General features: G+C 42.0%; 1 protein-coding gene across 1 annotated transcript; it reads left to right on the forward strand.

Annotated features, from left to right (window-relative positions):
• The first annotated feature begins 4,475 nt into the window (after positions 1 to 4,475).
• LOC115459063 (purine-rich element-binding protein gamma-like) lies at positions 4,476 to 7,046 on the forward strand. The gene has a single exon (XM_030188927.1). The coding sequence runs from the start codon at positions 4,508 to 4,510 to the stop codon at positions 5,543 to 5,545; it is 1,038 nt and encodes a 345-aa protein (XP_030044787.1). The 5' UTR covers positions 4,476 to 4,507; the 3' UTR covers positions 5,546 to 7,046.
• The last annotated feature ends 6,116 nt before the right edge of the window (positions 7,047 to 13,162 follow it).

Raw genomic sequence — 13,162 nt, forward strand, 5'->3', positions numbered from 1 at the left:
CGAGAACGGGTACATGAAGGGGCGGGACAGACCGTATTTTCAAACAAAATGGGCGTCCATGTTTTTTTTTTTCGATAATACGGTTTGTGCCCTGCAAATGCATCGGATTTGTGCGGATTTGAGCTGGGCAGTTTCATTTTTCAGCGATAATGGAAACTGAATGTGCCCAGCTCAAAAACGAACAAATCCAAGGCACTGGGTCGTGGGAGGGGCCAGGACCCGTAGTGCACTGGTCCCCCTCACATGCCAGGACCAACCGGGCACCCTAGGGGGCACTTGTAACAATTAAAGAAAACATTAAAATACCTCCCAAGTCCATAGCTCCCTTCCCTTGGGTGCTGAGCCCCCCAAAACCCACTGCCCACAACTCTACACCATTACCATAGCACTTATGGCTGAAGGGGGGCACCTAGATGTGGGTACAGTGGGTTTTGGGGGCAGTTTGGAGTCCTCTCATTTACCACCTAAAGTGTAACAGGTAGGGGGGGTATGGGCCTGGGTCCACCTGGCTGACGTCCACTGCACCCACTAACAACTGCTCCAGGGACCTGCATACTGCTGTGATGGAGCTGGTATGGCATTTGAGGCTGGCATCCAGGTTGGAAAAAAAAGTTGTTAAAGTTGGGGGGTTTTTTGGTGGGAGGGGGTTAGTGACCACTGGGGGAGTCAGGGGTGGTTATCCCCGATTCCCTCCGGTGGTCATCTGGTCATTTAGGGCACTTTTTGGGGACTTATTCATGAAAAAAAAGGGTCCAAAAAAAGTGATCCAAATTCGCACTAAAAACGCCTTTCTTTTTTCGATTATCGGCCAAGGGCGCCCATTTCTCCTCGGCCGATAAACACGCCCCAGTCCCGCCTTCACCATGCCTCTGACACGCCCCCGTCAACTTTGCCCGTTTCCGCGACAGATTGCAGTTGAAGACACCCAAAATCGGCTTTCGGTTATACCGATTTGGGCGCCCATGGGAGAAAGATGCGCATTTCCCGATTTGGGTCGAAATATGGGCGTCTTTCTCTTTCGAAAATAAGGCTGATATTATTAACATTGTTTTGGCCAGGCCTGTGCTTGGGCATTAGAGCTCTAGGTAAGCCTCCACCAGTAACCTTTACGCCCCTTGGGTCCACCAAATCATGATCACAACACCCCCTCACTTAGGTAAATGGGTTATTTGAGAACAGCACCCTCTCCCCCCCTTGCTGATAATAGTTTCTTTTATAGGGACGCCTTGGGCACATCCTTTTATGTCCATATATGTCACTACAAGGAGACACCCTGGAATTAATAAGCTAATAAAATAGCCAGCGTGATTTAACAAGAGCTTCAGTTTAGAGAATGACACGGGGACAAAGTTTGTCTCCGTCCCCGCAGGCCCTGTCTCCAGGCTTCAAAGTAGAAAATGACACGGGGACAAAGTTTGTCCCCTGTCCCCATGGGCTCTGTCCCCGTTCCCCACCCCGTCCCCGTGGGATCTGTCCCCGCGAGCTCTGTCCGCGTCCCCATCCCCGCAGTTACTGCAGTTCCCCGTCCCTGCATCATTCTCTACTTCAGTTGTATGGAGACACCGGTGATTCTCATTAACCAATTGGATTTCTCTCCTCTCTAAACAATTGTGCTTGTGCGATTGTCAGGATTTCATCTTACAGTATTATTTTGCATTGACTTTAGCTGCTGTCCCAGAGATGCCAAAGTTACCCAGACTTTTTGGCCAATTCTGGTTTTCAACTTACAAAATGGTGTGCCTAATTCTACCCGTTGAAATACATGCTGCAAGTCCCAGATGCACTAAAGATGGGGTTGTTAGAAAGCAAGGCTGGCTTAAAATCTTCCTTTTGGAACTGGTCAACTTTACACTTTGCTGTCCTAGCTAGTGCTGCCTAATGGTTGTTGGGTTGGCAATGGTTTTTAGGCTATGAGTGGTTGGTTTTAATTGTTGGGGGGTTTTTTGGTGGTGTTTTGTTTTTGTTTTGTTTTTTACAAATATTTTTTTATTATTTGAATTTAAATTTAATTGTGAATTGTTCTGAATAGCTTTTCTGAGGTGGAACAATAAAAAGTGGAAGTAAACTGCTTAGTTAATTAACATCTGTCAGCGGATTTTTAAAAACCTACTGAAAATCAGGAATCTTCAAAACGGGGGTTCCGAATGAGAAACAGAGCGCTTAACTGTCAAAATGAATACTCTCTCTCTGCCCATATTCAACAGATCGCCAAAACCTGTCGCTTCTTTATCTACAACATTAGTAAAATTCGCCCCTTCCTTTCTGAATACGCTGACAGAACCCTTATCCACACCCTTGTCGCCTCTCGCTTGGACTATTGCAATTTACTTCTCACTGGTCTTCCGCTCAGCCATCTCTCTCCTCTCCAATCTGTCCAAAATTCTGCGGCGCGACTTGTTTTCCGCCAGAATCGTTATACCCATACTAGCCCGCTCCTCAAGTCACTTCACTGGCTCCCTGTCCGCTTCCGCATTCAGTTTAAACTTCTCGTACTGACCTTTAAATGCATCCACTCTGCAGCCCCCCATTACCTCTCCGCTCTCTCATCTCTCCCTACATTCCTCCCCGTGAACTCCGCTCACTGGACAAGTCTCTCTTGTCGTCCTCCTTCTCCTCCACTGCTAATTCCAGGCTTCGCTCCTTTTCTCTCGCAGCACCTTATGCCTGGAATAGACTTCCTGTACCTATACGTCTAGCTCCATCTCTACCTGTTTTCAAATCTATGCTGAAATCCCACCTTTTCACTGCTGCTTTTAGCTCCTAGTCACAATTGCCCTCCCCTTGTCCCTTCCTCCCTTCTCACCCATTACTTCCCTCACCCGTAACTGTCTTGTTTGTCTGTATTTCTTAGATTGTAAGCTCTTTTGAGCAGGTTCAGCGCTGCGTGCATCTGGTAGCGCTATACAAATGGTAATGGTAATAATAATAATAATAGAGGACGGGTCGCTTCCTCTCCGGCTCGGTCCTCCTGGCCCTTTAAAACCATCCCCTGATTCCCCTCCACTTCCCTCCCCCCCCTCTATCCATAGCTTCCGTTTTCTGATGACGTCACGGTGCCGCGTACTGAGCCCCGCCCCACCCCACTGTCAGCATCGGTCAGGAAGATTAACCCTTGCAGTCCCTGCGTCCTACAACTTGCTCGCAGAGATGCCCAACTTATCCATTTCCGGGTTGGAGATTTTGGATAGTAGTTGTACTAACCACCCCATCCTGCTGCAGCACTGATTTCCATGGGAAGGATCGGGCAGTATAAATCCCACGCTCCTTTGGGATTTAAGTTAAAAACCAGGACTGGCCAAGTGGTCCCCAGCCGGGTAATTTGGCCTCTCTGTGGCCGTAAAATAAAAGTCCATTCTCCTTCCTCCGCCGTACATAGGGCCCCTGTTCCCATGAGCGTCTGCTTCTAGTCTTCTCGTCAAACCTCTGTCAGTCACCATCGGAAACAGCAACTGGGGGGACCCTTTTCACGGCAGCACTATCCGCCTCAGTTCCCCTCCGGACTTTTAATCATGTAACTCTTGACCCTACCGGGTTCTCTCTGTTTCTCTCTCTCTCTTTTTTTTTTTCTTTTCCTTTTCTCCTGCTCAGTGCTCACTGCTGCCGAATGCTCGTGCTCTCTCTTGCTTGCTGCAGGAGTTGCTTTCGGCTGTTCCCTCCTTGAGCGGTGCTGTTTGACCCTTCGTCTCCGGCGGCGAATAATTGATGGCGCCGGTGCTCACTCCCGAGGCCCAAGCACCGGTTTCCTGCTTCTGACCAGGAGCAGGCCTGCCTCATAGTTATTTGCTGTTACTACTGACCCGGTGCTGCTGCTTTCACGGCCCTCAACCGTAATTATCGGGATCGGTGTGCTGTCCTGTTTTGTCTTTCCTTAGCTGGTGGACATCTTGAAATTACAGCGTCATATACAAAAGTAAGTGAAAAGAAACACTTAAATGCACACACATTTTTCTTTGAGGTTTATTCATCTAGGGTAATCAGAAGGGGTAAGCAAACAGGCACCCACTTAGAGTATTGGGCAGCGGGAAGGAAAGAGGGGAACCCCCATAGTGCACTTTACTACTATTGGAGGTAAATTCCTTATGGCCTCTGTTCATAATCGGAGAAGAAATGTCTCCAGCCAAGATCACGTGTAATTCCGTTTAGTTCGGTGGTGATAATCTGTGTCTCTGTATGTATGTGTGTGTGTATATATATATATATATATAGGTAGATGGATATAGATCTATATCTGTATAGATCTATAGATATTTATAGGGATCTATCTATATAAAAACATAGTAACATAGTAGATGATGGCAGAAAAAGACCTGCACAGTCCATCTAGTCTGCCCAACAAGATAAACTCATATGTGCTACTTCTTGTGTATACCTTACCTTGATTTGTATCTGCCATATATATATCATACTATATTTAAAAAATATATAATCTTATATTTTCTTTTTTTTGTGTGTTATTTGCAGTTCATTGAAAACAAAGTGTACAGACACTGGAATAGGAAGAGAAGGGATGATGGAGAGAGGGAGAGGCGGCAGGAATGCAGGGCCTGGTGGCGGTAGCAGGAGCAGTGGCAGCGGGTATTCTCAGCAGCAACACTACAGCAGCCCCAGTGGCGGAGGTTATCCAGGCCCAGCAGGCCCAGAGATCCTGGAGCTGGCCTCCAAGCGTGTGGACATTCAGCGCAAACGCTTCTACCTGGATGTGAAGCAAAGTGCCCGTGGCCGCTTTCTGAAGATCGCAGAGGTGTGGTTGGGCCGGGGCCGGCAGGATAGTGGTGTACGTAAGAGCAAGCTCACTCTCTCCTTGGCTGTAGCTGCACAGCTCCGTGACCGCCTTGGGGACTTCATTGAGCACTATGCGCGTCTAGGCCTGCGGGGGACTGGCAGCAGTTCAGGGCAGGAGGCCAATAGGAGGCTGCAGCGGCCATCTCGCCAACCTCCATCCCCACCTGGTTCAGCAGCTTCTGAGGAGCCAGGTCCCAGTGTGCTGAAAACAGAATCCATTGAGAGGGAAAACAGAAAGTACTACCTAGACCTGAAGGAGAACCAACGAGGCCGTTTCCTGAGGATACGCCAGACCGTGAGCCGGGGACCCGGTCTGATGGGCTACTTTGGTCATGGCCTGGGGCAGGAACAAACAATTGTGTTGCCAGCCCAGGGCATGATTGAATTCAGGGACGCACTGGTGCAGCTGATTGAAGATTATGGGGAAGGGGACATGGAGGAAAGGAGGGCAGGGGGAGCAGGAGGAGGAGGAGGAGGCAGTATTGGAGAGGAGCCCCCTGAGCTACCTGAGGGCAGCTCTTTCAGAGTGGACAACAAAAGGTTTTACTTTGATGTGGGTTCCAACAGGTATGGTGTCTTCCTGAAGGTCAGTGAGGTCAGACCACCCTACCGTAATACCATCACTGTCCCCTACAAAGTGTGGACAAGGTTCGGTGACAATTTTCTTAAGTATGAGGAAGAAATGAGGAGGATTTACAACAGCCATAAAGAAAAGAGAATGGAGGTTCGAGGAGACAGTGAAGAGCAAGAATGTGCTGATTAGGTTGGAATTGTCATCACCTAATGAAAACCAACTGGCAAAATTGTTAGGTGGCCAGCAGTACTACTGTTAGTGGTTAAGTTTTCCTCTTTGTTTGTTTTATTTTTTGCCCCTTTGCCTATGTCTGGTAATACCTCCAGGTATTATGTTCCAAGAGGTTGGATATTTTTAAAAAGACCTATAACACATTGCAGTCCCTCTGAACAGTATATCAGACTTCCTCTGAGCTAAACATGTCAGCTGCTTCAACTGATCTGAAAACTATAGGAGTATGCTTAGGATCAGCACAAAAATTGAGCATTTAAGTATTTTAGGTAAGGATTGCATTGCACTACAGTAGTGTGCACATGTCGACTTGTGCACATACTTTATACTGAAGTTGTGGGCTAATCTGCTTACTGGACAGGTTATCCAGAACAACACAGTTCCTTTACACTGTTAAGCTAAATAATAGGGCATTTGAAACCTGAAAGTGAATTACCTATTTAGCAAAAATGCATCATATCTACAGTATGTTATTGACTGGTTTAAGACAGGCGTTTAAAATTGGTGTTTGCTGGCTACTGAGATCTCCGTAATGCCCAGAAAGAAAAAAAACCCTATTTAGTCAGCTGTGTGTATGTAACAGTGTATCCAATCACATTGATTAATAAGTGTGTCCGATCTTTCCAAGAGATGGGGATGCCTTGGGCACATCCTTTTATGTCCATATATGTCACTCAAATTAATAAGCTAATAAAATAGCCAGCGAGGTTTAACAAGAGCTTGTTCGCTAGCCTATCCAGTTGTACTGAGCCACCAGTGATGCTCATTAACCAACTGGGTTTCTCTCCTTTCTAAATACGTACCCCCTTAAAGAAGCTTCTATAAATGGAGCAACTTTTTTTAAACTCAATATTTGATCACGCTCTATAAAACTATATTGCTTTCTGTTAATTTCACCATTTTTTTCACGTATTAATGGTGAAGCAACCACTATCAGAACAGAGGTAGACCTTTAACATATTCTATAAGTGCAAATTATTTCACTAGGATACTTATTGTATTAGCCAACCATTTGGGTCATGACAGTTGCCAGTTCCAAGTTTTGGTATAAGGCTTCATAATACATGTTGGGAGCTGAAGTACTGAGTGTCTTGACTAAATATCCTTATGTACTACATAGTTAATGCATGTTAGACTACATGGCAAGTTACATTTAATGAAGTATTTGTGTAGGCTAATCATATTGCTAAATTTTGGCAATCACAATGCCTGCAGTAATGAAGAATATATATATATGTAGTAACCACAGAAGACTGGGAATATTAATGTCAATAGTTCTTTTATAGCCCATATAAATGTTTACATGGTTTTACATTTTTTCCAGTATGATCTGTCTGCATATGTCAGTACAGAAAGGACTTGTCCCTTGCTAGTATGCATAGTACAGATGATCTTGAATTCCTTGTTTTCTTTAGCTAAGGAAATAGCTTGACTAATATTTTTCTTTTATCTGAAAATAGACTCGGGGGCTCATTTTCAAAACACTTAGACTTACAGAGTTCCATAGATTACTATGAGGCGTATTTTCAAAGCACTTAGACTTACAGAGTTCCATAGTAACCTATGGAGCTTTGTAAGCCTAAGTGCTTTGAAAATAAGCCCCATAGTAACCTATGGAACTTTGTAAGCCTAAGTGCTTTGAAAATAAGCCCCATAGTAACCTATGGAGCTTTGTAAGCCTAAGTGCTTTGAAAATAAGCTCCATAGTAACCTATGGAGCTTTGTAAGTCTAAGTGCTTTGCCTCTTAGTCTAGCAAATTGCCAGCTTGACTGATCCACCCGATCCACCCTAAGAGCAACAAACTGAACTTTTTATCTGTTGAAAGTGTTCTGATGTTTTTTTTTCTGTCAAGTTGCAATATTATCCTCAATTATGCCTTTTGCTTCCTCTTTTACTTTTCGCATAGTTATTTTCCAAATATTGTATTTTCAACAGAGATCATGCAATTTTTTTCTATTGTCAAAAAATGAAAGTTCATAGCACCTGTTAAGAGGAAGATTAATAGCTGCGTATGATATTACTAAAGCACTGTCTGTCATATTTTTATAGAAGTTTAGAAAATTGTATATGCGCATCATGATGTGAAAAGAGCAGATGACCTTCAGATGTAATCCCCAATATCAGCCATTTTTTTACATCTGGAAATAGCTTCCTCATTACTGTTGGCATTGTGTTTCTAGCAGTTGATAACTAAGGTAATATTTTGCAAGTATGCAGAGATGGGTTCCCTTTATATTAGGAAAATGCATCCAGTTTCCCTTTTTTTCTTTGTCTTAATATTGCTACATTCCTTAAATAGGAGACAATGAAACTCAAGCTTATTTGCACTAAAGAGCATGGCCAAAAAAAAAAAAGATATGGTTCTTGGGGGGGGGGGGGGGGGGGGGGGGGGGGAGAATGGAGAACCTTCTGAACCATTGGTTCTCATGGTAGAATTTTGTATGAAAGCCCTTGCCTCCGTGTTTAATGCTACATGGTCCAGGCAGTAAGTCTGCTGTCCATTCTGTAATGAAGTAATAATGCACTTTACATTTTGTAAATAACAGAAGCACATTTCAGCTACCTGACTGTGGATGATGGTCCTTCAGGATGCTCTAAGCTATCTAGTGATCTTCTGTTTATTCACGTCTGTCCTGGATCTACTGGAAACACTAGATTCAGGTAAGATGGTGATGGGATGGGGAGGGTTTGGTTATACAGTGGGGAATTGGGTGTTTATAAGAAATAAAAAGTATACAAATAACCCAAAAAAGTAGAGGAAAGAACTTATCATGGAATTAAATCATTTGGTTCTGTGGGGTTAGTCTTGCAGGACACAGTAAGGTACTTTCTGCTAAGCATGTTTGTCCCAGTCACAAAATGCGAGAAGACCCTCACTAAAGTTGGCTTGAAAAGGGTTTCTGCTCATTTTGTGTGCAGTAATAAATTGCAATTATGAGCGTGCATACTTTTAAGCTTTTGCTAAGCTGTAGATGTGATACACTGTTGTTGATATCATCTGTGTGAGGCTGTTGAACAGTTGAGCATCAGACAGCATCTCCTGGAAGATCACCAACCTCCTAAAGACTGTCACCAAGGAGTATGTCAGGTTTCATGAAACGTAGACGTCAAAAAACAAACAAACAAAAGCAATTCCAGAAATACTTGAAATTGTTTTCAGGACTTGCGGCAGTAACGTTGCAAACTGACATATATGAAATGACTGAAGAGAGATTCACTAGAATGCAAAAAATGATTCCAGAAACACACAGCCGAAGACTTAAGAGACCTGCAACATGCCAAAAGGCACAGATCTGGAAGGAATCGTGTGTAGCTTACTTTATGTAAGTATGTATTTTCACATAGGTGCCCAGATTCATCTCTATGTAGGGTATTTGTGTGTGTATAGATAGGTATTTTAGTGGACATATGTATGCTATACACACTTACAAAGCTATTTCTTTTAATTCAGTTTTATATGATTTTTAACATTTTTTTAGTATTCTGAAAACATTACTTTTGCCATCACTATTTTTAATCTATCTTTTCGTTGGCTTAAGAAAAAAAGAGAACATGTTTTGAATCTCTTTAGAGATATGGCAAACGTGGACCTATGTACTAATGTTTTTGTGTGTTTGGGACCAAAACGTAGTACACAGGCTCCATGGACTGGCAATAAGACTTGTAGTGGAGGTATTTCCCTGAAGAGAGGGTAATGGTGTCTTTCAGAAGAGAAGGTGGAAAGCAGTTTTATCACTGGCAGTCATTATTCCTCTTAATGAAAGTCATTGGACTTTCTGCTATAAAATGAAAGTGGTAGTCTGTGTTTTATGAAAATAGTTTGGCATCAGGATTCTGGTTATTATTGCCTGTTACATGAATTGTTATTGCGTTTTGAAAGTGTAATTTTCATTGAACTTATCTGAACCTGTTAGAAGGCCTGTTATAAACCTAAGTTCATAAATATGTGTATTCTGTATGCAGAGATATTTATATTTAATCTTAGATTACATTACATGGTTGTCCTATAAAATATTTAGGACTGTATTTCACTCTGCAAATCATAAGCTATTCTGGCTGCACTCTTGCACTTAATAATGTGAACAGAAATTGAATGGGTTACCAACAGCACTTAAGTGGGGACCAAGTATGTATGTTGATGCACATTAGTGTGAGTGGTTATGGTACATATATTTGTTTTATTTATTTGTTCCAATTTATATGTTGCCTAACTTTACAAAGAACTCTAGGTGATGAAAAAATCATCTGAAAAATACAATATATAAAATTAATATTATATATATATATATATATATATATATATATATATATATATATATATATATATATATATATTGCAAATTAAAATAATAAAAGCTAAAATTAGATCCCAGTATGAAAGTTAGTACTGCAAACTGTTCTCGTTAGTAGTAACTTTAAAGGCTCTGTTTACTAAGCCGAGCTGTAGGTACGCTAGCGTTTTAGTACTTACTAATGCTAGAGACATCCATATATTCCTATGGGTGTATCTAATGTTGGCGTGCGCTAATTTTTAGCATGCATGCGCTAAAAACGCTAATGCATCTTAGTAAACGGGGCCTTAAGTGTTAAAAGCAGTGGTTTATCTATAGTTTAGGGAACTTTGTAAATCATATATTTATCTCATTTCTCTTGGTTACATATTCCACATCAATGGGATAAAATGAAAAGATGTCTTTTTTTTTTTCTCTTTTGCTTATTATATATTTTGTTTCTGATTGCTGATATACTCAAAGTTTCTCCTGACACGATAAAGCTCTAATTAAAGGACAGAATTGCAGAATATCCTATCTGCAATGTACAGATATATGTACAAATACATTCACACCCTAACATGCACCTATACCAGATTCTGGTATATCCATATTTTTTTGGACCTGTTGCTACTGTGGTGTGTTCATTGCCAATATGTAGAGATGTACCAGAAAAAAAAAGTCATAAGATAAACACACCAATTGCAGGAGTCTGAAAGTTTTGTTATTTCAACAACTGAGCATTACTTTTTAAAAATAGTATCGGTGGTCTCTGTGCCTTCCAATTAATGATATTTTGAAACCAAATGGCTTATTTGGAATACTGCCATTGACAGATCAACCTTGAGATCGCATGGTTGATAACTTGTACAGTACTGCAGTGTTCTGAATCTTTGTTGCATGGCATCTCTAGAATTCCACTTCAAAAATATTTTTAAGTTGCTTTTACAATGGCCATATGTCCTTCAGATGGTGTTTTTGCTGTCTCTTGATTTTGTTGTTAAGTGCTCTCATTTTATAACTTGGATGCTCGGCCCCACAATCTATTGGGATTGAATTAATGTCTTCAATAAGAAGTAACTGCCCATGCCCACTGCAGTAAAATGTAAAAAAGATAGAGGTCTTGTGAGCTTATGGTTCTAGCTTTATTTGCATCTATTAAAATTGCATATTTTCTGCAAATTCTATGACTTTTGGTAGCTTTTGTAACCTACCACTGTAGATATTTACATGATTGCTGTTTTATTTAGAAGGTTAGGATTGGACTGGGATATAAATCGCCCTACCTCCTTTTAGGTTGACCAGCCATTCTCCCACTGGTTACATCTCGCTACAGAACAGGTTTTGTAGGAATCTTATTCTTAAGATAACACTGTACTATTTTGTACTCCTCTACATCAGGGGTGCCAAGTTGCTGTCTTGGAGGGCTTCCTAATGTGTGTTCATGAGAGATTTGCATTCACTGCCTCCACTGTATGCATATCCATTTGGGGTATCCTGAAAACCTGGCTGGTTTTCTGCCTTCCAAGACAGCACATTAGCATTGATGTTAGGGCTGGTAGCACAGCCCCACAGTGAGACCATTTCTTATATCAAGATGTATGTGGCAGTATCCAAACTGAACGCGGTTTGTGATTTTTGAATAAGGAAAAACTGTTGAATTTTCAGAGGTTGGAAACTTGTGAGCTGTGGAGGGTCATTTTTGAAAGGACGTCCAGCTCATAACATCCAAAAAGAATGTCCACCTTACATGTATTTCCTGTTCAAAAAAAGCTTGAGATGGACTTCCATTATGAATAGCCATTTTACAAACTGTAATGCCAAACATATGGCAAAAAAGCAGGGACAAGGACATCTGTCAGCATTTTGAAAGAATGGCCATAGAGAGGTCCCTGCAGAGCGGGGAGGGGGGGGGGGAGGAGGGCAGCTTAGTGGTCAGTGCAGTAGACTTAAAACCAAGGGACCCAGGTACAAAAAGTGGGATTTGAAATTGTGAACCCTTCAGGAACTGGTGTGAATGTACACCAGTGCAGTAGCCTTCAGGCTTGCAGGTAGTATATTTAGGTATCATAGATATTTTTCTGTTTCTAGAGGGCTCACAATTAAAAAAACAAAAAAAAATAAGTTAAAGTGAGGTTTGAACCTGGGTCCTGTGATTTACAGTCCCCTGCACTAACCACTAGGTTAGTCCTCGGACTGACTGTGTGCTTTGCTAAGGATGCCTATGGTACCTAAAACTGACCTAGAGCTTGGAATCCCCTTTCAGTGTTCTCTTTCAGGGGTCAACCACTGGGGGATTAAGGAGGTGTCATGTCTTACTCTGTCCAGTGGTCAGCTGCTCAATCAGAGCACCCTTTTGTACCCTGGATTTGACTGAAACAGGTCTAACATCCTTTTTTAGACTTGGACATTTCTTCCTTAGTCTCATTTGCTGTCTGGACATACTCAGTGTCTGACAACCCTTTTCTTCCTTTACAAAATCAGGATTTGGACGTTTCAGGCATGTGGACATCCATTTGAGCATTTTAAGATGTCCATATGTTTTGAAAATAAGCTCCATGGTGTCATTCATCAGGATTCAGTCTTCAGTATAGAGCTGTAGAAGTGTTTCCATAAACATATATAGAAGTAAACTGATTATGGAGCTCATATAGTAGTACTAGACCTTAGGCACTTACACAAAGGGGCTTAATATTTCTAATATAGTAGTAGCTTCCCTAGCACCAGTGTTCACAGAATGCAAGATCAAGGGCAGAGGTAGGTCCTGGATTTCAAGGATAAATTAGATTAAGCATTGTAGAAAAGACCTCCCAGGTTAGAAAGATCTAGGTGAAATAAAAACAAAAATGGACCAACTTAAAAGGAGCTATCATAAGGGAAACAAATCTTAAAGGATTAAGGGCAATGAAAAAGTAGAAAGGATCTCAACAGAACAAGTAGAAAAGTTGTCCTCCTTGGGGTTGGACATTTTTCTCCCAACTGCAGTTTGCGCTGAACTCCAGCATTGGTCTCGCCTGTCTGTCTCCTAGCCAAGCATTAACTCCCAAATTCTGTATAGGTTGCCCAAATTTGGGCACGGATCCCAGATCCATGCATAAACGAATCAGCTGTTAGTGTTAATAAGCACTTAATTAGGAGTTATGTACAGATTTGCCCTATGCCCTATTCTATAACACGTGCACCTAAACATGCAACTCAAAAGGGGGCATTCCCAGAAATTAGTCATGATCTTACAGAATACCTGCATTTGCACGTCTTACTGCCATCAGTTGAGCATGAACATTTACACCAGCTTTTGGCAGG

This window comes from Microcaecilia unicolor, unplaced genomic scaffold, assembly GCF_901765095.1.
Source record: "Microcaecilia unicolor unplaced genomic scaffold, aMicUni1.1, whole genome shotgun sequence".
Lineage (NCBI taxonomy): Eukaryota > Metazoa > Chordata > Amphibia > Gymnophiona > Siphonopidae > Microcaecilia > Microcaecilia unicolor.

Bases quoted from the DNA above. Each gene is read 5' to 3' on its own strand.
- LOC115459063 (XM_030188927.1), top strand. From the start codon at position 4,508: ATGATGGAGAGAGGGAGAGGCGGCAGGAATGCAGGGCCTGGTGGCGGT.